Source organism: Vigna radiata, chromosome 7 (genome assembly GCF_000741045.1).
Source record: "Vigna radiata var. radiata cultivar VC1973A chromosome 7, Vradiata_ver6, whole genome shotgun sequence".
NCBI lineage: Eukaryota > Viridiplantae > Streptophyta > Magnoliopsida > Fabales > Fabaceae > Vigna > Vigna radiata.
The window spans coordinates 40,182,544-40,209,448 of NC_028357.1; the positions used below are offsets into that span (position 1 = coordinate 40,182,544).

The 26,905-nt window shown below is 33.6% G+C and overlaps 4 protein-coding genes across 4 annotated transcripts; 2 read left to right on the forward strand and 2 right to left on the reverse strand.

The window, feature by feature from the left end:
• The first annotated feature begins 5,240 nt into the window (after nt 1–5,240).
• On the forward strand, nt 5,241–11,775 carry LOC106769312. Its single transcript, XM_022783698.1, has 15 exons — nt 5,241–5,603; nt 7,280–7,424; nt 7,543–7,651; nt 7,762–7,896; nt 8,701–8,805; nt 9,503–9,586; nt 9,667–9,782; nt 9,940–10,041; nt 10,319–10,432; nt 10,527–10,583; nt 10,659–10,725; nt 10,834–10,887; nt 10,995–11,069; nt 11,163–11,198; nt 11,369–11,775. Exons 2-15 carry the CDS (start codon nt 7,405–7,407, stop codon nt 11,480–11,482), a joined length of 1,188 nt encoding a protein of 395 aa, XP_022639419.1. The 5' UTR covers nt 5,241–5,603; nt 7,280–7,404; the 3' UTR covers nt 11,483–11,775.
• A 1,252-nt stretch (nt 11,776–13,027) lies between these two features.
• Nucleotides 13,028–20,137, forward strand: LOC106766773. Its single transcript, XM_014651522.2, has 15 exons — nt 13,028–13,390; nt 13,501–13,569; nt 13,689–13,800; nt 13,889–13,990; nt 14,415–14,519; nt 14,772–14,855; nt 14,930–15,045; nt 15,136–15,237; nt 18,048–18,170; nt 18,255–18,308; nt 18,411–18,477; nt 18,698–18,751; nt 18,838–18,912; nt 19,012–19,050; nt 19,310–20,137. The coding sequence occupies exons 2-15, from the start codon at nt 13,526–13,528 to the stop codon at nt 19,424–19,426; spliced, it is 1,194 nt and encodes a 397-aa protein (XP_014507008.1). The 5' UTR covers nt 13,028–13,390; nt 13,501–13,525; the 3' UTR covers nt 19,427–20,137.
• A 56-nt stretch (nt 20,138–20,193) lies between these two features.
• LOC106766774 lies at nt 20,194–20,755 on the reverse strand. Its single transcript, XM_014651523.2, has one exon. It carries the CDS (start codon nt 20,690–20,692, stop codon nt 20,417–20,419), a length of 276 nt encoding a protein of 91 aa, XP_014507009.1. The 5' UTR covers nt 20,693–20,755; the 3' UTR covers nt 20,194–20,416.
• A 2,718-nt stretch (nt 20,756–23,473) lies between these two features.
• LOC106769139 lies at nt 23,474–26,309 on the reverse strand. Its single transcript, XM_014654626.2, has 2 exons — nt 25,834–26,309; nt 23,474–25,099 (listed from the first exon to the last, which is right to left on the reverse strand). Exons 1-2 carry the CDS (start codon nt 25,912–25,914, stop codon nt 24,005–24,007), a joined length of 1,176 nt encoding a protein of 391 aa, XP_014510112.1. The 5' UTR covers nt 25,915–26,309; the 3' UTR covers nt 23,474–24,004.
• Between the last annotated feature and the right edge of the window lie 596 nt (nt 26,310–26,905).

Sequence of the window (26,905 nt, forward strand, 5' to 3'; positions counted from 1 at the left end):
CTAACTGGTTCTAGACATTCCTAATCCCATCCTTTAGTGTTTGTGCATCAATTCATATTCAAAATCTTAGTTTTCAACAACCTAAGGACTCAAATCTAAATTTACCAATTAGAAGATGTTTTTAGTCCTTTAGACACCTCTAACAAGTCAGATTTGACTTATCTAAGTGGTCTAAACTGGCCAAGACTCTCTATGACTCCAACTTCCAAATTTGACTACTCTAGTTCCCTTAATATAGCCTAAAACACCTTGATTACCTATCTTTCTACCTATGATCCTATACAACAGAAATTACTTCATCCCATCATTCAAAATTCAACATTTCATTCCACCATATCAATTTATAAATAGCAATTTACAGAATCATAACTTAGAATCAACAAGTACACAATCTCATACACAAAATCAACCCAATTCCAATTCAACATCATTAACACACCAAGAATCATTTCCAAGCACACACCCTTCTACATTTTTAACAAAATTCCTAACTCATGCAAGCACTAATTTCATGGAATAGAAAAGAAATTCCCAGCTTCCCTTACCTCTAACTCGAGCAACTCAAGTTACTGGACAATTTAAATAACCCTTGCACCACCAGAAATTTAAAAGACCTACAATTCATCAATTGATGAGGAAGAACAACTTTAGAATGAAATTTAGGCTAGAATTGGGAAGAAAATACAATGGCTACATGCAACAAGACTTGCTACATGATTATAACCCTAACATTGCACGGAAACATGGAAGATGACTTACTGGAAAAAAATGGAGAAATTGATCGGATGGAATTTGAGTCTACCACAACAGGATGTCCTAAGCTTCTTCTGATTATGATATGGATGACCCATTCAAAGATTGATCTAGAGAGAAGATGGAGAAAGTGGAAGAGTAGAATGTTAGAGAGAGAAATGTTTTTAGGAAATGAATTAGATATTCATCAAATTAGTTTCTATTCTAATGGCTAATATGCTTTTAAGTGTAAAAACTTGGTTTATTCTCTTAAGACCCCCATCAGCCCCTTTTAGACTTATTTTTAGGCTATTACAGGATAAAATTGTAAAAGAAAATGTGTAACATCCCAATAAATATAACCTTGAAAACTATGATTTATTTTAGGAGCTATCATAAATAATAAGAGAGAGCACTGACGATTAAGCAACAAAAGATAAAAGAAATATGAAATATCATAATGAATTAAAAACTGTACATTAAGCAAGATGTTTAATACAATAGACAGTTTAAGGCCGAACATTCATGAAAACAGTTCACGACCAAACGGTATCACAAAAGAGGGTATCTAAACCGAATGGTTTTACAAAAGAATTAACCGGACGATTATATACATGAGGTGAAAAGAAAACCTAAACTAAGGATCGGACGGTCCTGCACAGCTCTCTGGCACAACGTCCAAGGGTTGCTCTGTCTGCAGGGCATCTTCCAGTGTATCATCAAGATCACCCTCTGCTCACACCCAAAAGGATGATCATTGCAGTGAAGAGAACAAACCGAACGACAACATAGAAAAGGACAGAATAGATAAGGGTAAGCTTATGTAAATTTAATTAATCATTTTCAATATACTTTTAAAAACATGCACATGAATCACCTATGTCAATATCTCAATCATAAATCATAAGTCAATTATATCCAATTAAAACCGAACGGTAATATCAACTTATCCAACCACTAAAGACACTGTCTGGACGGTATGAACCATGTAGGCTCGCCGCTCTCTGCACCCAGGTGGACCTGGCTGGGATACAGTCAACAGACTGCCACCTGAGGTTAGTCCAGTGGAACCACCTCGGTATAGAAATACCCTGAGGCTAAAGGACCTCCTGACATTCCCACGCATGAGAAGGCGTAATCACGGAATATCAGGATAGAGCAGAACCTAAGTCCTAGCCACGGTCATACTTTACCAATACAATTCCAATCATGAGTTATTCCTCCCTGGAATACTCTTAAATCATAATAAACTCATTCATCATTCTCGTTTTATACTATAAAAAATACTGATACAAAAAGACCAAACGATGAGGAGGAGACTGAGTATCAAAGAATTCAACAAGTGACCGAACGATCAAAGACACAAGAAAAGACTGAATACAACAAGGAGTTCCATCAGGTGACCGAACGGTCTGATAAAGTAGAACACCAAGCGCTATTGAAAACAAGACATACAATTTATGCACGAAGAAGATCAATCAACAACATAAGTAACTCTTGGAAGGGACTGAATACAAAGTTTGTAACTTTAGCCAAATGCCTTCATGACCAGCAGAAGTTCTCTTCAATAAAGCGAGTGACAATACAAGACCGAACACTGTTTAGGAAATTAAGTGTCAGTGTAAGACCGAACACTTTTTCAAATAAATAATATTATAAACCGAACATTTCAAGAATTCAAGTACTGGTATAAGACCGAACACTAACATGATCGAAGGCTAGTCTATGACTGAACACTTCTCAAGATCGAGAACTATCAAAACCGAATAATAAAAAATAAATATAATATAATTAAGACCGAACGCTATTCCAATAAGAGATAATCAGGATCAAACCGAGTACTTAGTTTATGATCGAATAGCCAAACATAAATGTTAAACTTATTTGATTTTATATTTTTAGATTCATTTTTAAATCCAAATCTTGAATTTGATAAATGTTAAACTATGATAGGAATGCAAATCTTTTAGAAAATATTAATCGATATTTCATTTCTTAAATATCTTTGAATATTTGATTGTTAAATGTTTGTGAATAATTGAAATTAATTCTTTTATGGATTGCTAATGAAATTATTATCTTATGCTAAGAATTTATTTTTAATAATTTATCCTTATATTTATTAATATGGTGACTTGATATAACTATACTCTACATAATGTAAGGATAGATGCAAGAGCTCGATTCCGAGAAAGACAATGAAAATATTAATTTTAACGTTTAAAAATATTTGTAAACATATGACACTTCATTACTCTCTAAACATAACACTTTATTTATCATCTTTTCTTTTTCTTTTCATAAATAAATCCTATCTTTATAAGCGATATATATATATATATATATATGGATTTGTTAACACGAATGTGTACCGGATTATAGTAGACAAAAATACTCTCATTTATCATGGATTCTAAGTTTTAAGGTCAAGAATATTTAAATAATTTTCATTCTCAAAACTAAAAAAAAAAAAAAAGAAACCGCCAAACCCTTACTCACCTCCCTCATTCTTCTCAATCCTTTCTCTTTCATCTCTCTCACTCCAACATTTTCTCTGTCATCTCTCTCACTCCAACATTTTTTCTGTCATCCCTACTATTGCCCAATTGAAAAAAAAGAATCAGAAACCCTACCCTTTGTCATCAGAGATATTTTCTCTCTCATCCCAACATTTTCTCTGTTATCACTCCAACATTTTTTTTCATCTCAACTCAATTGAAGATGGTGGTGGTAATTTGAATCAGATATATTTTTTTAAAAATTGAAAAAGTTTACTCTTTTATAATCATTTTATATTTATTAATGTGTGTAAAATGAATATAAACTTTGTCATTTTACGCTACTCTTTCCAAATCTCAAAGGTAAAAAATGATTTTATTGTTTTTTATCTTGCACAATGGTTAAAGTTTATTCTAAACACTTGTAGAAGTTGATTCAGTGATAAAAAAAGGGACATAAGGAAATTAAAGAAATAGGTATAGAAGAGCTCCCTAAGAGTACAATTCTTTCAATTCTAGGTTGTAATCTTACATCATGTATTCCATACCAATAGAGAAAGGAAAAAGAAACACTTTGCGTAAAGGGAAAAGGACAAGGGTTTCTGATTTTTTTTTTCAATTGGGGCAATAGGGATGACAGAGAGAAAATGTTGGAGTGAGAGAGATGAAAGAGAAAGGGTTGAGAAGAATGAGGGAGGTGAGTAAGGGTTTGGGAGTTTCTTTTTTTTAGTTTTGAGAATGAAAATTATTTAAATATCCTTCACCTTAAAACTTAGAATACATAATAAATGAGGGTATTTTTGTCTACTATAATCCGGTACACATTGTTAAAACATACCAACTGAAAAACAGGCGTACGCGTGTTAACAAACCCCATATATATTATATATATATATATATCAATTTCTTTTTCGGTAGTGTTTGAATTTATATATTAGATGGTTGGATAATATTTCGGGTTTGACTAAATAACTGTGTATGTTAAAATATGTAATAATTCTAAACTGAAATTTAAATCGTCTTTCATGTGGTTCCAGTTTTATAAAATAATAAATAAAAGAAGTAGTCCCACCCCGCATATAAATTTATGAAATTAAAGAAAATAGAAGTCTCACGCGCAATAATTTTGAAATATATGTTCTTACACCTTTTTAATTTGACTTATTTTTAAATAACTAATTACAACTAAATTTGTTAATATTAAAAAATATTGTTTCTAAGTAACTTTAAAAGATTAAGTTAAGAATTCAAAGCTGTTTTTTATTTTTATCTTGAAAGTGTCAATTTAATTAGTGTTGTTTTTTAATATTTTGTAACAGAAACAACTCATTATTAGAGTGTTAATAACTCCAAATGTATTGAAATGTTAGATATTATTGAGTGAAAGAACAGAGATTAAAAAATATAATTAACAGAAGTAATATATATACATATAAGTTTTTTTTTTTTTTTATAAGGTGAAACATATATGGTGAGGTGACAGGTCGAATTCGTTGGATGCGTGGATCCTTTCGTGCAAGACGACAACAAAGTTAAAATGAAAAATAGATTTTCTTTTTAAAATATTGAGAGGGAAAAATAAAAAGTTAAAGTGAAAAAGAAAGGAAAGAAAAAATGAAAACAATATTAATTATCAGAGTCATGTTACCCCTATTTATATTTAATTTCTATCTTTCACAGTCACCAAGACTCGTGGATCTTTCTTATTTTGTGTAAATTTTTCTATCAAATCAAATTAATTCTTTTAATTAGTTACCCAGTCAAAGAAACAAAATCATTAGCTATCTAATCAATACTCGTACTTCCTTAATTTGCATTAGCGAGTTTATTACTAATTAATAATAAAAGAAAAAGTAAATTATTTAGGTAAATAAATATAAATATGGTATGACTTTACAAAGCAAGATTCAAGGATGCCGTAAAAGAAAAATAGTTGAAAAGTGTGACTTAACCATTTTTCCGCTTGAATTTCCTAGGGTGGTAAGTATCCGTTCAGATCTTACTGTGCAACAGATTCTGATAAAAGCAAAAAGAAAATTACTGCAATAGTTGTTATAAATTCAAATATTCGTCTCTGTTTAAATTTCTTGTAGTAATTTTCTCAGAAAGAAGTTGCACAGCAAAATCAACACACCGAGAACAAAGTGATAAAAGCAAAGCGAAATCGGTGGTGTTACAAACCCAAAAACGTAAGAGAGAAGATTCCAAAGATCATTATTCCTTCTTTTTCACCATTGTTTCTCTCCTCCAAGAACTCCATAACTACCACCGCCATTGCCGCAAACCTCAGATTTCGGTTTCCAGTAACCACTCTGAGTGTTGTTTTTCCTCTTAAAATACACTCGCTTTGCCAGATCTTGCTTCCAGGTTCAGGTGCGCTTCTCCTTCTTCCCTCTCCTGTTGTCTTTTGCGGTTTTTAGAAATCGTGTAATATATATTATTCTGCCACTTGCTGTTATTTAATTTTCCTTTGTTGTTCCCTGTAATTGGGGAAAATGACACATAGTTACTTAATCGCGGAGTATTTTAGGGATATTTCTTGGTTGCTTATACGTTGTTTGCGGTGGTTATAAGGAGAAAATCAGCACGTGATATTCTTGTTTAATGTTTATTTTGTTTTATTTCTTTTTTATAGAATTAGGATGAGGGAGTCAAACGTCTTTATAAATCGGAGGATTCAAGTTGACAGACTCTTGAAATTCTGGGGTTATATATTAGAGAGGGAAGAATTAAGCTGATAATTGATGTGACTGAGGTATTTAGATTGTGACAATAATGTATCCACGTGATTTAAAACACTATATGAAGTTGTTTGAACTGTTATCTCATTAGGTACGCGTACCATTAATGCAGTTCTAGTGTTAATAAAGTATGACTAGTACATGGAGAAGTCCATGAGATTAGTAATGTAGATATGACTCAGAAGACACTAACAGTTTTGATATTCGAAGTCTGCCCACAGAGTTGAAGTTTGCTAAGGTCTTGGCTTGTTACCTGTAAACACACTGTGAAACGAACCTGAAAGTTTAATGTTTCCCCGTCAGAGAAGCTGGAAAGACAACATTGTGGACGAGGCATTGAAAACATTGAATAACTGCTGGAGAGACAACGAGCATATGACTAGATGGTCAGATGGGATTTTGAAAGCATTAAATAAAAATGGAGTCAATCACAGACTGATGGTGAGATGGTCAGAATGCGGCATGGTCAAGGAAAAAGCTTATGATTGAGTGTCAAGAGAACTGTTGTAGAATATTTTGTACTTGTGTGCTCATATTTGGGCTGTATAAGACATGTTTTGGGGGGGAACATCAAGAGCTGAGGTTATGGTTTTTCCAATAGGAATAGGACTACATCATGATTAAGGCTAAAGTCCTTACTTGTTTAATCTGATCATGGATGCTTACTAGGGACATACAAAAACCTATTTCTTATTGCATGGTTTGTGCGGATGATATAGTGTTGGTTGAAGAATCAAAGGAAGAACTCTCAACTTAAACATAGGAAACAAATAATACCTGGTTAAGTAGGAGTAAGGCAGTATCTGCATTACAATTTTAGCAAATGACAATATTGCTGTTGATCTGACTCGATTTTATGGTTGTGGATGTTCGACTTTGAAGGGACAACTTGAGAAAAAGTCGGAGGGGTAAAATTGAAAATGTTAAGAGGGATGTGTGGCCATACAAGAAAAGGCAAGATACGAAATGAATGTATATAAAGAGATATTGGTTCAATACAAGGGGGGTCACAAGTTTTTCTTTATTTTTGTATCAATTATTTCCTATTTATGCCTTGATTTGATTTTGTAATAAAATTAGATTTGAATAAAATTATGATCTGATTGTGGATGATAGACTATTTGTTACTTCTTCATTACAACATATTTGGTTTCCTATTTATGTAAGGATATTCTTTTGGCGATGGAGGGATATTGCATCTGAAGTCTAATATTTTTGTCTCAGCATGGTGTATGTTCCTCTTTTTGTGGAAACATTTTCTGGTTCCATTCTGTAACACGTTTAGCTGGTTCTTTGTCCTTTCTACAGGGCCTGTTTTCTTATAACAAGTATCTTTTCTCCTTACATGGGGAATGCGTGCCCTGTTAACTAGTGAAGAAGAAAAGCTCTTGTGTATAGTTTTATGACCATACAATCAGAAAAGCTTGGATATAATGGGGATGAGTACACGCAGGTCCAATCTTCAAGGATGACCAACTTTGTTTATGTTTTTTGTCATTTTAAGAAATTTCAAATGTTAAGTTTACATCAGAAACTCAGTTCTATTGACATTTGCATCTTGCTGAATGCAGTTCTACCAATAGGAAACCAAGTGATAGTATGAGACTAATTGTGACAACTTTTGTTGGAATAGTTTTTGGATTCTTTATTGGAGTGTCATTTCCGGCATTGAATACAAAGGTGCAAACTTTTAGTACCTTACTGTTAGGCATACTTGAGAATTTGATGGTTAAATATAAACGTTGTTGAACTGAATAATTGAACTCTAATGGCTTATTAACAATTTGCAGTTGAATCTCCCATCCAGCCTGCTTCCTGTCATTGACCTTTCTTACATTCAAGAGAAATATGCAGTTCATGCACCTGCTTCTGTGAAAAATAATGGCGACTCATCACAACAGCAGTTAATAAATGATACGTTGAAGGTACACAGCTCATGTCAGCCTTGTTAAGGACATTAAAATTGCTGGATGCAAGAAAGTTAATATCTGCATATTTCACTGAGAATGAAAAAAAATGCAATTGAATAATATAGTTGGAACAGGTTTCAAAATCTCTTCAAAGTTTATGCACATTATTTGTTGAATGAAGGATGGTATAGAAAGTTTAATGAGTAAGTGGGCAAGAACAATGAAGTAAATTTTATCAATTAATGTCAGTTTACAATTATAAATATGTGAGATTTTGAGAATCATGCTTTAATGGGTTGTAGTGGATAGGCTCTCCAGATGAAATAGATGGAAACTTGAGTTTCCCAGTATTCCGTAATGTAAATCTTCCTTTCAGTCATGCAATAGACTGCTGAGCCTAACATTAATTATTATGCATTCTTGAGTAAATTTGTTAATTCAGAAATTATTTAACCCAATGGACAAGCTCTCTCGCTCTGTTTTTCCCTCTCTGTTTCACACCAAACTATTTTACCATCAACAATCTAGGGAAGTTGAAATGTGAAAAGTCAAATTCCTTACTAGAAGAAACAATGTGCTTTTATTAATTGATAAAACATTGATTAAAGTACAAGGAAGAGAGTAGGAAATTACTGCTGTGGCGATGTTACAAAATTGGAAAAATTAAACAAGATCAAACACAAAACAACAAGAGGTGCAGAAAGGCCACAAGATTCATTTGTTACTGGCTCTTGGGTATGATTTTGGATTATACAATATTCGGAAACTGATCTATTAAAGTCTAATGATTGCTGCAAATTTCATGATTCTGTTTTGCAGATATGGGTTCCATCAAATCCAAGAGGTGCAGAAAGATTACCCCCTCAGATTATTGAAGCTGAGACAGACTTTTATTTGCGTAGATTGTGGGGTCAGCCCAGTGAGGTGTGTCTCCTAAAATAATTTTCCTATTATTTTTATTTTTCGTTCTTTCTTTGGGAGCATCAGAGGGTTAAAACATAGAAAACACATTCTTTTGCATGCATATGCTTATAAATATTAATTAAGGTCCAGTTACTGTTGTTAATAAACTTGTTACTGAAGACTTCATGCGGGTTTGATTTCCCTTTGGATTCTCTAGAATCATGCTGAGATACATTTCATATGTTTGGTTTCATGTTTGAGGAAATTATTATGGTTTAGAATTGATTATGAGTTGAAACAACTTCGGAAAGTTTTTCAGTTGGATAGAAAATTTATACTGAGTTTTAATACCAACTAGTTTTTATAATAAAAACATCCAAACATAAATTAGGCTTCTTCAAAAATCAATTTTCACTGAAATCAATTATGGAAAATAAATTTTGTCGATGTGCATCCAAACCCAAACTTATATGTTGTTACCAGATTCTTTGTTTTGATGAAGGAAAATTGATGAAACTCCTCAATTACAAGATTGAGATAATTTGCGAAACAATGTGCCTAGAAAACTTATGTTGCTTGCCACATGTGTATTTTTCTTCTAGCTTGAACTTTTTAAGTTTGTTATTTGGCCCGTCTGTAAAATTTTGGACTGGAGAGGCCCCTGATACTTTTATTGCGATATATCATACTGAGCATTGGATTAAGTTGCTGTTTGCAGGATTTAACCTTAAAGCCAAAGTACCTTGTAGCTTTCACTGTCGGTTATAATCAGAGATATAATATTGATGCAAATGTGAAAAAGGTAACTGTTAGTTTGTTTTCGTCTTTCTGATGACTAAGTTTGTGTATGTATCTTTAAAATAGTTTCGTTACTTGGAACAGTTCTCAGAGAACTTTACAATAGTTCTATTTCATTATGATGGCCAAACAACTGAGTGGGATGAGTTTGAGTGGTCAAAGCGGGCAATTCATGTGAGTGTTCGCAAACAGACTAAATGGTAAGAATCCACCGTTCTCAATCATAACTATTGGATGCCAAATCTTCAGAGCTACTTTTACCATTATTATTGTTTGCCTAGCTAAAACCAAGTGTTCTGGTAATGCAAATATTTAATTTCGTGATGATATTAAGCATTTAATTGTTTTCCCTTCTAGGTGGTATGCCAAACGGTTTCTGCATCCAGACATTGTGGCACCATATGACTATATTTTTATATGGGATGAAGACCTGGGTGTTGAGCATTTTAATGCAGAGAAGTGAGTACTTAATATGATATAATACATAGTTTAATTTTATATCTGTGTAAAGTTTTACAACATCATCTGATTACTTGTTAATTTTTCTAAAATTATTGTCTTTAAGTTTGTTAGTAATCATCTTACCTTTGGAATGTGGTAATATGTGATTAGATGATAGTGTTTGAAATTTCTGTAACTGATATTGAATCAAAACCAAATACATGTACTTTTATTACTTGAGGTTTTATTTTTTATTTTACTCATGAAGTTTGATATGCTCTAATTTCATCCGCAGATACTTAACACTTGTGAAGAAGCATGGATTGGAAATTTCGCAGCCTGGTTTGGAACCTAATAAAGGGTTGACGTGGCAAATGACAAAGAGAAGAGGTGATCGTGAAGTTCACAAGTAAGAGAGTACTCCAGTGCTAGTTTTCTTCTGGTACACGTGATGTATAAGAATGTGTAATAAGTTACTGTTTACCTTTTGGGATTTCATTTAGAGAAACGGAAGAGAAACCAGGATGGTGTAGTGATCCCCATCTGCCTCCTTGTGCAGCGTAAGTATCAATTACAATATTCTTGCTATATGATCTATTCATACCAAACGGTATCTAATGTTGTTGCCCATGCAGGTTTGTTGAGATTATGGCTCCAGTTTTTTCACGTGATGCATGGCGTTGTGTGTGGCATATGATTCAGGTTAAATGTTTACTCTTTTTATTCTTTTTTGCACATATCCATTGGCTAGTTGTTCAATATCTGTTTAAGCGCTCTTTAATTATGAGTGTACCATTCTGGGCATTTCAGAATGATTTGGTCCACGGGTGGGGCCTGGATTTTGCTCTTAGAAAATGTGTTGAGGTAAGTCTGTTGTTTCATCAATTTATCAAAATTTGATTTTCTTTATTTGCAATTGCTATCCTATAAAAACCCTAAACGTTAAATAAATATCTCTTACTATCATGTAGCCTGCACATGAGAAGATTGGCGTTGTTGATTCTCAGTGGATTATTCATCAAAGTGTTCCCTCACTAGGGAATCAGGTAATTTTTTTTCCATGGTTATTGATGTTAGTCTCATTAGTTGTACTCTTATTGCCGATGTATGATACGCATGTTTTTCTGTGTTTTTCTTAGGGAGAATCAGAATCTGGGAAGGCACCATGGCAAGGGGTATGTTATATTATACCCGTTTCATACAGTTCTATCTCTCTTTCTGACATCTATACAATGTTTTGCTTGCACAGTTTGTTGAACATTATACTTGTTATATTATTCAAATACTTGGATTACTAAATAGTAATATGCATGTTGATGAATGATGTCCATGGTGTTGGTGGCAGGTGAGGGAGAGGTGTAAAAAGGAGTGGACAATGTTCCAGAGTCGGCTGGCAAATGCAGAAGATGCATATTACAAGGCCGTGGGAGTAGATATGTTTAATTCAACTACTCCTTAACGACAGAACCTGACTTGTACACAGCCATCACCATTGTTGAGTTCGATTTTGCATAATATATAGTTTTTTCTTTAAGTTTGGAAGTTACTTGCACTTGTAACTCAGAGTCCTAAACAACAGTTCAATGTGGGATTCCAGTGTAAGTAGTGTTAGAGAATTAGATAATATAGGTAAATGAAACTTACTGTAAGTAGTGTATTTGATTATATAATATTCTTTGTCTTAGGAACCTTTGCTTGCAGGGAATACGAACGCAATACCGTATAAAGGTATACACTATTTGGGTATGATAAGGGAAGCCCTTTACGTAATTGAAACGGTAGATAAGTTAGAAAATTTATTTGTCAAAATTATAAGTTAAATAGGAAGGAAAGTAATGTTATGTTTAATGGATACAGATAAAGTATAAAATCAATTAAGTAAATAAACTTTTATCTATTATGTAATGAAAGAAACATGTATGACTATGCTTTTCAACAATTTCGGGTGGAATTTGAACAGAAAATGCTTTTCTACCTTTTTCCTACGATGGTTGTGCCACGGATTATTCTTTTAGGTGTGTAAGATTTTTTTTTCTATCATTATTTTTTGGTTCCACATTTTTTAGTTATAGTTACTCTATTTAAGGAACTTTCAAGATTATGGTATTTTCCTTGGATCTTACTTTTCTCTGCTCAAGTTTCCCAAATATTAATTAAGGACACGTTTTTGGATGACGTGTTGGCACAATTTATGGTTCACCCATTGCTAAGGAATGTCAAACTGAAAATAGTTTATTAATGTCGTGAGGGAGAAACACACCCCAAAACATGTTTTACCAAATCAATCACTTTGATTGGTTGGTAAACAGTAATATTAGTAATTTCCTTTGACCTAAATTTCTGAAAACCTTCAAATTAAAAAAAATCGACTTTTCGTCCAGTAATTAGAAAACACCTATCTGACTGTCCAATCAGAATTTCAAATAATTATAAATTATCTTTATAAACAAATAATGTAATTATTTTTTCTTAAAAGAAGACTTTTTGACTGTGTAATTCGAAAGCAGATAACTTTGGAATAAGCCAATAACGTCATAAACTACACATGAACATCAGAAACTGCAGATGTTCTTGTTCTGTTCACTTTCCAAACATAAGCCCAAGTTAATAAAATCCTCATGGATAAAGTGTTAAAAGTAGAATGAAACCTAAAAAAAATTAGCCAGAAAAAAACAAAAAGACAAACTCCTTGCTTTTTTAAGCTTTATATTTAGAATGTTTTCAGCATGACAGTTACAAGCTAATTTCTTCAAAATGGAGATATAATAGACCTAATCATCTACTGGCTGTCACTTTATGGATAAAAAAGTTATTAATCCATTTTTATACACTAAAAAGATATTAAAAAAAATAATTCATTCCAGAACTTATGTATTACTGCATAAAAAATTCAATTCTCAAGAAGTGTAGAGTTTTTGTATAGCTCTCAAATCAAATGATAAGGAAGAGTTTCGTAAGCTTCACTTAACAATAAAAACTAAGTTGAAAAATTGTGAGGTTGCACGTTTCTTGTATTAGAAAAAAAGGGCAGATAGTTTTTTAATTCCTGATTGTGCATCTTAATTTGTGAAGGAAACTGCACAAGTTACCTGGAGAGGTTTTTTGGGGGGAAAAGCACATGCTTTACATAGTTATAGTTTCTCAGTTTCAACAATGGCTTCATTTTTTTAATTTCGTTCCTTTTGCTATTTCTTGGATCATACTTATAAGATGTGCTTTCCAGAGGGTTCACACTTGTACAATTTTCACTTTATTTATAAGTTGGAAAAACTATAAGAAAATCTTAAGATGACTTTTCTACTTTGGTTGTGGAAGTGGAACGAACACCTTCATAGTGGAAGTATAACCAATCTGATTTGGGGTGGTGGTATATTCCAAACTATGATCTTTTTTTCTCTTACCATATATATGTGTGTTTTCTCCTTTTGTTCTTTTGAATGGTAATCTAGTAATGTCATACTTTCACACTTTCAACAGGGTTTTTAACAAGCGACCTAGTTTCATGTATGGAGGAAAAGATCAGAAAATGGTGACAGCTACTCGAAGGTCTAATCTTTGGAGATACATAACTTTGTTGCTGTTCTTGTTCTTAAGAAATTTTACATATGCTACAATTGAAGTCAGCTGCTACCTAGACTTCACATTTGCATTTTTGTTGTCTGCAGTTTTGCTGTTAGGAAGCCGAATGAAAGTATGAGACAGATTGTGTTACTTTTTGTTGGAGGATTTCTGGGCTTAATCATTGGATTATCACTCCCACCACTGTCCATAACCAAGGTGCAGAAATTGAATATCTTGTTCCTGATGGGCATTTATTCATTTGATCATGGAAGTAACTCTGATGATGGTGCTTAACAATTTGCAGTTGAATCTACCATATGGCCTGCTTCGACTCTCTTGTGTACAGGAAAAGTATATAGATAGCAGCACCTCATCCCAAGATCAGTTTCAAAGTGACCCAACAAAGGTATGCTTCTCTTCCTGTCATCCATGTGAAGGACTTGGAAATTGTAGGTTGTACAGTGATTCAAGGAAATTAAGGGGGAAAATAGATTTTACTCAATTGTATAGTTGGAATGCTATTGATTAATTCAAGAATGGTTTAGCACCTTTCTAATTTAGCATTATCATGCTTCAAAGGGTTGTAGCAGTTTAGGTCTCCTGAGGGAGTAGTGTTCGTGATCAAATCAAAAGATTATTGAGATAATATTAGAGGTTTACGATTTTATCTGACAAGAGTGGAGAAGGAAAAGTAAATGTAGCAAGATTCATATTGTTTTGTATTAATCAATTACAAAAATATAATTGTTGAAGAACTTGTACTGTATATTACATAGTATTTGAAAATATGACATGTTAAATTTTGTATGATGATTCATGTCTGTATGCAGATTTGGGTTCCAACAAATCCAAGAGGAGCAGAAAGGTTACCTCCTGGGATTGTTAAAGCAGAATCGGACTTATTTTTGCGAAGATTGTCTGGTATTCCTAGTGAGGTAAAGGATACTATAACAATCTACTGCTCAATGTAGATTGCTTTCATAGAAGGAAACAAAATGAGTACCTAAATACGAGATTCAAATAATCTGGAGAGGAATGTTGAACAGTGAATAAAAAACTTATGCTGCTACATGTGTTTTTCTTTTATAGTTTTCTATTTTTGCTTGATGCTGTTCCGTATCTTGGACTAGGAGTGCCTCTGATACTTTTGGTTTATACAGTGAATTTGATTAAACTTCTATTTGCAGGATTTAACCTTTATACCGAAGTATCTCGTGACCTTCACTGTTGGGTATGAGCAGAGAAAGAATATCGATGCAGCTGTGAAAAAGGTATTCTCCCATTTTCTTTCTTTCTCCCATTTTCTTGTGGACGCGTGTTTAAACTAGATATGTCATTTGAACAGTTTTCAAAGGATTTCACAATCCTTCTATTTCATTATGATGGCCGAACAACGGAATGGGATGAGTTTGAGTGGTCAAAACAGGCAATTCATGTCAGTGTTCCCAAACAAACCAAATGGTAAAAGAATTCTCTGCTTAAATTTTCACATGGACATTTTTAACTTTTTACCAATCTTAAAAGTGGCTTGTTATTTCTTTCTCCTCTTAGGTGGTATGCCAAGAGGTTTCTACATCCAGACATTGTGGCACCATATGACTATATTTTCATGTGGGATGAAGACCTAGGGGTTGAGAATTTCAATGCAGAAGAGTAAGTAATATATGTTAGGATAAACTTAAATGAAATAAACTTAAATGGACGGTAGATAATGAATTAGCCATTGGAGTCTTATGGACAGTTAATGTATTAGTCCTTAGAAACTTATGAGTAGTTATTGGATTAGTAGTTCATAGTTGTTTTTACAACAGTAAGAAAATGTGAGTCTATAAATTGTATTGTTCATTGTATGAAAAGGACAACAACAAGAAGAGGTGAATCAACTTTTTTCACAAAGAGAGGTTTGTTGTCTACAAAGTGGTATCAAGAGCCAGTTAACTTGAGTGTCTTAGTGAAAAAAAAGGGAGAGAGCCAGAGAGCTTAAGTGTTTGAAAAAAAGAGAGTGAGATGGTTATTATTAGAAGGTGGACTTTAAGCCTAACTCAATCCCACAAAACCAACTTAGAAGGTGAGGTTCGTCCCCACATATATATTATAATTTGGCCTTATCTGTAGAAGATATGGGACTTCAACACACCCCCTTCACGTCGAGGTATAGACATCTCAAGCCTGAGAGTAGAATTAAGAATGGGTGGTCCAATAGCAGCCCGACAACGGGTGGAATAGAAATGCCCAAGAAACAAGAAATATCGCTAGGATAGGCTCGACTCTAATACCATATTAGAAAGTGGGATTTAAACCTAACTCAACCCTACAAAATCGGCTTGGAAGGTGAGGTTTGCCCCCACTTATATATTATAATTTGGCCTTATCTCTAGTCGATGTGAGACTTCCAACAGTTAGTCTTACAAATAGTATGTCCCTGCCCAAGTTGACAAAGGCGGTCAATTTCAATTATGACAATTAGAGTCTCCAAATGAAAGCCTTTCTTGGTTCCCAAGACAATTGAGAAGAGGTGGAAAATGGTCATGAAGAGCAAACAAATACCACGAATTGGTCAAATGCTCGGTTGAAAGCAGCATATGTGTAGCACAAGGTAGTCTTGTATTGTAACGAGTTGTTGACGAGTCTGACTTTGAGAAGATTGCAAGTGCCGAATCTTCAAAAGATGTGTAAGATATATTGGAGAAAGCGTATAAAGGGGATGACCAATTGAAGCAGGAGCGACTTCAAACACTCAGATGTGAGTTAGAGCATGAGGATGAAGGAGACAAAAGGAGTTTCCCAATACATTACTTGAATAGAAACCATGGTGAACTACGTGTGGCCCGCTAGTCGAGTTATGGAGAAGATCTTGAGATCATTGACAAACGACTTTGAGAATGTGGTGTGCGCAATCGAGAAGTCCAAGGACTTGTCAAAGCTCTTGGTTGAAGAGCTTGTCGGGTCCTATGAGGCGCATGAGCAACAAAAGAAAAAGAAGGTAGAGCCACTTAATCAACTACTCCAAATGAAGGGAGAGGATTAGAACACTCAAGGCAAAGGTCGATCCAATGTAAAAGGCGAGGACAAGAAGAAAAGGAACATTCTGGTCAACAGAATTGGCATGGAAAAGGACAAGGTCCATGGAGAGGAGGTCGATTGGGAAGCTCAAATGTTGAGTGCTTTAAGTGTGACAAATATAGCTATTATACAAAGGAGTGTTACTCAGACAAGTGTTTTAGTTGTGGCAAGTTAGACATTTTGCTAAAAATTGCCGATTTGAGGACAAGAAGGAAGAGACAACCAACCTTCTCACAAAAGATGTTGAAAGGAAAGTAGTGTTATTGATGATGGGACAAAGCTCAAGAGTCGAGCACAAACGAGTGGAGAAATCCACAAGACAACTGATTAGGTTGGAGAGGTCGGTAAGATATGCAGATAGTCCAGATAGCACGGTGGAGCATATGAAAAGCTTGAGTAGCTCGTGGAGCAAGTGAACTTCTCAAATTGATCAATGGTGCACTCGGATAGCCCGGTAAGGTGCATAAAGAGCTCCAAAAGCTTGGTGGGGAGCCCAGATAGCTCGATGGAGCATTTAGATAGCTCGGATAAGTTGGTGGAGTAGGTGGAGAGCTCGGATAGCTCAATGAGGCATATGAAAAGCTTAGTTGTGCATCCGTACAACTCAAATAGCTTAGATATGTGCTCAGACGAGCTTGTTATTCAAAGGTTGGAACTTACAAAAGGTGATTTGCAACAAAGAATTGAAAAGGAGGTTAGAGGCAATGCAGTTCTATAAACAAGCTTAGAGAGAAGAAGACGAGTTTTGCATAAGCTACGCTTGGAACATTAACAAGATGTTTCAATATTGCATAAGCACTGGAGATGCAAGGTGAGAAGTGGTGTCTTAAAACGGATGAAGAGATAGATGCAATTGTATGCAACAATACGTGGGCATGGTTCGATCTCTCAAAAGGATCTCGACTTAGTGACAAGAACTCACTTAAGAACAAGTTGGCTACTGAGAGAGCAGATAACAAGTCGACCACGGTAAAAACAAAGTCAACCATCAAGAAAGTGAAGGCCACAGTTAATCATGATAGGAGCAAGCACGATTTGAGAGGAGTTACTACATATGGGAAGTTGGGATGAAAAATCGAAGAATGAGATGAAGAAAGAAGCATTTAAGTTTATAGAGTTCTGTAAGGATAAACTTAAATGGACGGTAATTAATGAATTAACAGTTAGAGTCTAATGTATTAGTCATGAGTGGTTAATAGGTTAGTCTTTTTTATCTGTTTTGAATACAATTGTAAGGAAATGAGTCTAAATTGTATTGTTTATTGTGTAAAAACAATAATAACAAGAGGCGAATCAATTTTTTTCACTTGTTGTCTACAATATATATGGCATGTAATTGCGTATTTTCTTGGATCGGCGTTGTTAAGGAAGTTTTGGTGCCTCTTTAATTTCAATTGCAGATACCTAAAACTGGTGAGGAAGTATGGCTTGGAGATATCACAGCCTGCATTGGAACCTAGTAAAAGTACAAAAGGGGTGTGTTGGAATATGACAAGGAAAAGAGAAAATAGTGAAGTTCACAAGTAAGAGTGATGTGAACCTCTTCTTCATGCTTTGTGGTAAATAATGTGAGATTCTTGACTGTTTATTTCTTTGATTTGTACTAGAGAAGCAGTGGAAGCAGGAAGGTGTAAGTACCCTCTTCTACCTCCTTGTGCAGCGTAAGTAACTCTCAAATAATTATTGATTTTTTTGGGGTGTACAAATTCTTGTGCCATTTTTATCTGCTTCCACCATGTTGTACTAACAGTGTCATCATGCAGGTTTGTTGAGATTATGGCTCCAGTGTTTTCACGAAATGCATGGCGCTGTGTGTGGTACATGATTCAGGTTCAATGGTTACTCTATTTTATTTTTCAGACATCTCTGTGTAGAAGTTACTGAGAATAACTATTGTATACTACCAACACCACTTCATACCAACAAAAAAAACATCAACATAACATTGATTTGTTGTGTCTAAATTTCTGTAGCCAACTGTCCATACTAGAATCTCTCAACTGTTGATGATTTCCATTAAGTTGTGATTGTGACATACTACTCATTGCAGAATGAATTTGTGCATGGATGGGGTCTTGATTTTTCTTTTAGAAAATGTGTTGAGGTGAGTCTATTACCTGATTACTTCACTCTGCATGAAACTGATACGCCATATGAAATGTAAACTGATACTTACTTCCTATGGTATAGCCTGCCCATGAGAAAATTGGAGTTGTTGATGCTCAGTGGATTGTTCACCAAGGTATTCCCTCACTAGGAAATCAGGTAATTTTTTTTCCATGATTATTCCTATCATATGTTGATTATTCACTCAAATGTAGCTTTGTAAAATAATACTTATCTGTTTTCCTTTGTGATTGTTAGGGAGAAGCACAAACTTCTGGGAAACCTGCATGGCGAGCAGTATGTTATGCACTTTTCAATGATTAACATACTTTATTGTTAGTTAAAATTTATCAAAATCTACAAATTTCTGCTAATAACTACAAACAATTTCTTGAAAAGAATATGCTACTAAGATTTCTCTGCATATAATGTTTACTGGTTTTGGTTCTGGTTCATTCCTAAGTTGATGAAGAAGCAGTTTTATAATGTTGTTGTTTTGTTCTAATGGAGTTTGGTTCTGAAATGTGTGGTTGATTCCTTTTGGTATTGGTGGCAGGTGAAGGAGAGGTGTGGCATGGAGTGGAGAATGTTCCAGGGCAGATTGACTAACGCAGAAAAGGGATATTACAAGTCCAAGGGAATTGATTTTTCTAATTTGCTCGTTCATAATTAGCTTGTCCTTGTTTTCGATATCATTATTTTCATATTTTATTGTTTAATTCGTAAGCAAATATCTTTGGATAAGTTTATTCCATAAACAGTATAAAATTAAGATAAGCGAAGGATTCAATTGAAATAATAGAATAAATCATTTTTACACCATGAACTATTCATTGTGAAAAAGTACAAGGAATTTGGATTCTTATAAGTATAGCAGAAGGACTGCATGAAAAACGTCAGAGAATCTGGCCTCCTAAGTGAAGAACAACACACTTTGATCAATTTTAAACTGGACAACAAACCACATGAGAATTTCTTGAATTTTTCTGCTACCAGTATGTTCTGTGAAATAAACAAAACATCTGGAGGGTGATAATGGTAGTCCAATCAATGAAAAAATTAACCCAGATAAGAGAAAACATTAAGACCAAACATGTGATCAGATTTTTCTGACAGAACTGCAAAAGGGACATACACATATTCGGTTGAAACATACCAAACTCGATAAACTGATTAATTTCTATGCGCTGCGAATATATACATTGCTGAACTGAAAGTTTCAAATACATCCTCATTATGCAGAAGAACCTATCATTCCAGGAATTTACTCAGAACACAAATTTTCTGTAACGTATACCATTGCTTTCCGTTTGCATTAACAGACTGCAATTGGAGAAAATCTGTAGCCAACAACCCATTATAGCTTCAAGAAAGTTTGTATTAATTCTGCAACCTTTTAATAAACTCTGTTTTTGCAGTTAAAAAAGTTAAACAGTCCAAGAAAAGTTAAAGACCTTGGTGCATTTATTTAGGAAGCAAAGACAGAAAGAAAGAACAAGGTCCATAAGTACTTCAGTTGTAGATATGGATATTGAATTTGATATCACCCCAAAATCTTTTAACCATTTTAAGGGTCACCAAATTAACCATACATCAATTCACATGAAGGTCCTAGATATATATAAATAGGTATATATATATATTATATATATGCAACAGAAGTTCAGGCATCCCTTGTTGACATGAGCCTAGCCATTTCCATCCTATTGTGCTCATACAGAATAAAGGCATCAGCTTCTTGATCCACGCTTTTATAAGCCCTGTGATTATGGTTAAACCCAGTAGTTTCATAACTTTGCTCAAAGTTCTTGGCTTCTGCTTCAGCTACAGTGTCTTCATAGATGTTTGTGAATGCCACACGACCCTTGTGATGCCTAGGGTACTCCTCAGAGGGGCTTCGCCACCCATAATGGTTCCAGTTGTAGTTTTCGTATGCCATTTTTGTTTTCTCAGAGGGAAATATGCAGAAATGGTTGAGTTGTTGTGGTGCAGCTCATCATAAGTTCAGCTACTATATATAGTTTTATTCTTGTCATCATGATGATGATGATGATTAGACAGAATCCGGTTCTTCTTCTTCACCCTTTTTATGGCTGCATGCATGAGATTATTCGGAGATATTTTCCATGCAGCATCCAATTCGGTATTTTTGATGGCTCAAAGAATATTCCACTGCCACCAACTTTAATTTGTTCGAAGATAGCACAACTGAGAGAAAATTTGATTCTTTTCAAAAAAACATCTAACGTGTTCAGTTTCAGTGGCATGCCAAAAACTTCGGAATCTGATGTCTAAAACAAGGTTGTTTGATAACACCATACCAGTTTGGCAAATACTCATCCATTTGTTTTGGATATTTCTTCATTTTTTTTTTATTTATCATTCAAATAATTAAATATATCTATTTGTGTCGTTTTATGTTTTTTTAACTTGTTAATTAATTTTGTCAAATACTTTTAATTCAATCAACTATGACATATAATTTTTCAGCTTGCAAACTTCAATTAGCTTATACTCAGGCTTTCACTTAGCTTAACAAATTTCAATTTTACTGAATAAAATTATTAAAAAAGATGACAAAAAAATCATTCAATAAATAATTAGTCACTTTACTATATTAATTGTTAAATACTATTTTGTAAACTAAAAATTATTAATATTTCATATAGTCTCTATTATAAAAAAAAAAATACAATTGATTTAAAAATCAGAATATGAATTGGTCTCTAATATTATTAGTTTGTTTTTAATTGAAGATTAATTTAAAATTAATAATAATAAGTGACTGAAATTTTAATAGTTAATATTAGAAATCAAATTAAACTCTGACTCAAACTAATTATAAATTTTGTAACAACATATTAATAATTTTTAGTTTATAAAATAGTATTTAATTTTGATTAATTATTTTTCATCTCTAAATTAAAAACGATATTAGGTATTTTGTAATTTAACATTAATTTGAAAAATCTTTATGCAAGTTTAAAATAATGACAGCTGATACCAATTAATAAAATTTGATTCCTGATGAGGAAATTAAATGATATACCAATATTTCTTTTCTCTAATTCAAAGCAATTAGGTTGGACCCGTAATTCGTTACAAGGCATGAAAAATATGCTAGATACATTTTATTCATACTTTTTTTAATCTTAATTTTGACAAGTTTTTTAGAGAATAATAAGAATACATTTTTTAACGTGACATTTAGTTGTGCATAAAAACGTATAAAAATAATATTATTATAATACCCAATATAGCTTTCACTCTTCCTATTCTCAAAATTAGTCATTCTCAAAATTCAGTGTTTCTGCCCTTTAAATGTGCATATACTTAACTAGTATCTTAGCCTTTATGATGGTGAAAACGAATATTTATTTTATACTAATTAAAATTTATAATAAATAAATACTTCTAAATATGTTAACAATATTATAATTAAAATCTACTATAATAAGGACTAGTTTTTAACATATAAATTATATTGCATATTTATCATAAATTATCATATTACAATACAATGTTGATTTTCATTATTGAAATTGAAATTCATTTCAGAACTAAAAATATTAAAAGATACAAAAGTTAAAGAAAAATCCTTCAAAATGTTATCGTGAAAGAAAAACTCTCAAAACTACTATTTTTAAAAAAAGAAAAGTTTAAAACACTGTCTTCAATGTGTCTTTTCTTGACCTATATGGGGAAAGATTTTCTTAATTGCGTAATCTAACGTCTTTTAATCTTAAACCTTACCACATATTTTTTTAAAAATGTTAATAGATAGAAATAATCTTATATCATGATTCAAATTATTCGTTATAAATGTAAACTATAATGTTTATATTTAAGATATATTTATTATAGATTTAATTATTGAAAAATAAATATTTAATAAAGGAGTTGCAACGTGACATGCGCTGTCAAATTGCGAGGTATTAAAACAATAATGAGCCCTTCATCTTGAGTTGACAGCCTAATTATCTCCTTAAGTTTAGTCTCTTTTGTAGTATAAATATATTACAGAATATTTTTTTTATATGATTAAATACTCTAAGATATATAAGTTACATCATAATGAAAATATGATCAATATATATATATAATATTATAAATTTTATCCCTCTCTGCTTCCATTTTAATTTGTTAATCAAAGAAATTAAAAGTAATGCTCAAAAGTAAAATAAATCAAAACTCTCCCTCCTAACGTTCTCTTGAACCAAAAATCCCCAAAATGATACAAAATAAAGTTGTAATAGTAGAAAAAGAAAAGATAATAAACTACGTTGGGCTACATACATTCATGAACACCGACCAAATCTCCCCCACATGAAATTTGTAGATACAATGAATCATAGAAAATTATATCAAAGAGAACTTAGCAGCTATCTCTTAAATTATAGATTAAATCTAGAAAAATGAAATCTACAGATGATTCTTCAAATTCACTCTCTTATCACCCTTACCAATCCTGTTATAAAGGCTGAAAAGCCCGTTTGGATGTTCAATTTCAACAAGAGCACTTTATTGATGATAGTAAACACAACCCTTATTCTGAAATGGTTAAAATTAATCTATTAGAAAATTATAGAAGTCGTTGATTATGAACACCCATGCCTTGCTGTGAAATGGTTAAGAGAAAAGTTCAGAAGGATAAGACGTGCATGTGTTAAGAAAATACATAATATAAAATGCGTGAGATACCTCTTCTTTGAGAATACCATTATAATGAAGAAAAAGAAATTAATGGAATACGACATACTATATTTATATAATGCAAAGAACTGAGTCAGCATTGTGATGATATAGTAGACCAACCAATCGGATTAGATAATTAGCATAAACAAAGAATAATACGAAAATAATTGGTCTGCAAAACAAAACTTCCCATACAGGAAAAAGTGGGAGATTTTAGACTACTCTCGTGTATTGGGGATCAATCACATTAATGATAAACACGGTTCATGAAGACAAGCCTCTTCTCAAACAGTCGCTCAAAGGTAGTAGAAATGCTGCTGCTCCCCTCGAATGATGTCCAGGTCTAAACTATATACAGAATTCCCTCTAGATCAAAGAATTTATCCGAAATGAATGAATTCCCAAAGAATATCTCACTGGACAAAGATACAGCTGTATGAGTGAAACTGACACACAATCATCACAACCACAGTTAAAAACTCAGAGGAGAGTCACTTGAGCTGTACAAGCTACAAGCTCAGAACAAGCCAGCAGTATCAGAAATGACTTTCCAAAATCATCTTTCTCTTTTGCAATGTCCAGGCAAAAGAAATTTATACTTCTCAGCATTTTCCAGAAGAAAAGCAGGAAGATGAACTGCAGAATAGGAATGTGGTATTGGTCCCATTTTGCCAATGATATCCTTGAAAGTGTACTCCTCCGGCAGCATATCAAACAAATCAGCACCTTTGCATATTACCTTCTGAATTCTATCAGGATTTAAATAGTGAGAGAATCTGACTCTATCATAGTGGCTATAGGCTTTCATCTTAAAAATGAAATCACTGATGCGACGGAAGCAAAAGCTACAATGCCAGCCAGCATCGGCCAGCATGTCATCAGATTGGCGATAATGTGCATACCTTGTCTTCCCAGTCTGATACCTGTGAATTGAAGCCCTCCAACTCTTATCATCAACGCGAAATTCAAATGAATAGAGATAGTTTTTCAGCTGCAGATGAAGGATTGAGGGTACTTCATCACACCACCTCAGGAGATTAATAGTGTGAGCGCTTGGTATCTCATCCACATCAGACATAATCAACAAGTCATCATCACTAATACCAGCTATCTTGAGGAGCTGGTCCAATGCTACACGCTGATATGCCTCCTCAACAAATGGGTTTTCTCCCTTCTTAAATCTCCCACCAATAGTACCATAAGTTAATCGTGGCTCGATAAATTTGAACTGCTCCCTATTGCTTTGGAAAACCAGAGGTTTGGGCAATCCGGTAAACGTAGAATTTGACTCAAGGAGAACAAAATCAGTTATGTAAGGGTACAGTTCTCTCCATCGCAAGGTTAGTATTTCCAACTCATTACTAAACAACACAGCATCATAAACACGTCTAGGATATTCCCGGACTCCCCAGCCATGAAGTCTGCAGAGATTCTCCATGGTGACATTTTCGTTATAGTAATGAGGGATGATATTGAAAGGCTTTGGTGCTTTTTCCCACAGGGGCCTCAGAAAGTAGGAGATCTTTTGCCCATGTATATAGAATCCAAAGATGCACATTGGGACAACGGCAAACATGAAGATATAGGTTTTAACATCCAAACCACGCAGAATGCAACGAATCCTTGACATGCTTGAAACTTGACTTGATTCCTGCATAATTAAGGAACAAAACATGTAAGAAAAAACACATTTGGAGAATGAAAAATCATGAAATAAACATGCGATGCAGAATCATACAATCTTATAAAAATCCCAATGCTGCTCTCTATCGGTGCAAAATTTCAAGCATCAAACAACTCTAATCACCGATTGCAATCACAACCAGAGCTTAATCATGTAGCGATACGAATCATGCCCCGGAAAATCCCAAATGCAAGCGGTTCGTGCCAGAAACCTTGCACCCGTCCAAACCCAATTATGCTACAACAGAAACGAAAACCCTTTCCCTCCCAACCGAAAAATCTTCCAAAAATAGGAAGAATAAAGAAGGAGACGGAAAGGGTGTCTTCCCTTGTTCACTTACAATCCCAAAAAATAGTTTCTAAGGTTTGCTAAAATTAGACAAAAAAAAAAAAAAAAACCGCTAAAACATCCAAAACGCAGCTTTATCGGATACCTAAGTTCAGATCACGAAAATCTCTCACGCACACCAAATTCCTTTTGAAAAAAATAAAAACAAACAGCAGAAAAAAGAGCAAATCTAGGAGAAAATTTCTCAGTCAATCCACCGATATAGATTACACAGCAATCCACATCAACATTGAAAACCCATTGAATTTGAGTTACCCAATAGGCGACAAGTAAGAAAAACTTTTATCCCCACCGCAAACGGAAAATGTAAAAAAAAAATAAAAATAAAAAAATAATAATTTTCCACAACACACCTGGCCACAAACATTGCTGCAGAGATCATCGGTCTTCTTAGAAGAGTAATTCCCTCCAGCCTCGCCCATCATCCACCACATTTCGGCGGCGTCGAAGGAATGAAAGAATGAATGAAAAGAAAAGCAGATCGGCGTTTGAAATCTTAGCGTATAAGGAAAAAAGCGCGTGTGAAGGGAGCAAAAGACAGCGGAAGGAAAATCCGAGGTTTATAGTTTGGGTATAGAGAGGAAGAGAGTCGAGGACGGAAGAAACAAGGAGGTAATGTCCTCTCTGTAACTTTGGAAATGGGTGGTAGTTGTCGTCTCCACACAGCTAAGCTTCCTCTCCAACGGAACTGATAAAAAAGTTCCCGTTACCTGATTGATTGAGATTCCCCTTTCTCTATGCTATTCTTAATTTCTTCCCTATATATTCTCATTTTATATTTATTTATTTATTTATTTATTTATTTATAACATAAAGTCTTCACCCATACTATGTTTTTACTCAGTCTCCCACTCCCTACTCTTCTCCACGCGTTCTTTTGTTCTGTTTATTGACTCGCTCACCGCAACTCCTTCAGCCGCTCTCCTAATTATACCTTATTATTTTCTCTCATAACTTATCTATCCCAAATATTTTAAATAATATCTTTTCTATTACGATTTTACAATATATTTCTTATTTTTCGGTTGATAATAATTCGGATATATTTTATTTTCCTTATTAAAAAAATTCACACAAAACAGGCTACTTATTCGCTTCGCGTTGAGAATTTCCAAAGGCTACAATACACGTGTCAGCCAGCGTATGTGTGCCCGGTTTTGCTTTATTTATTGAATCCAATATATTCGTTACAAAACAAGTGGTAGAAATAATCGTTTTCAAATAAAAATTATCCAATTTAATAATCTTTTATTTTTTATTTTGTGTGAAGTATGTCAAGAAGACAATTTGTTGGATATTTTGTTCAACACTTACGTAGGTGTGTAATGATAAGAATAATTTTGTAAGACTTTGTTTTACATGTTCATCTTCCTTTTTTGTTTTCTTACAAAATTGATTAAAAAAATTAAACAGATATATTATTGA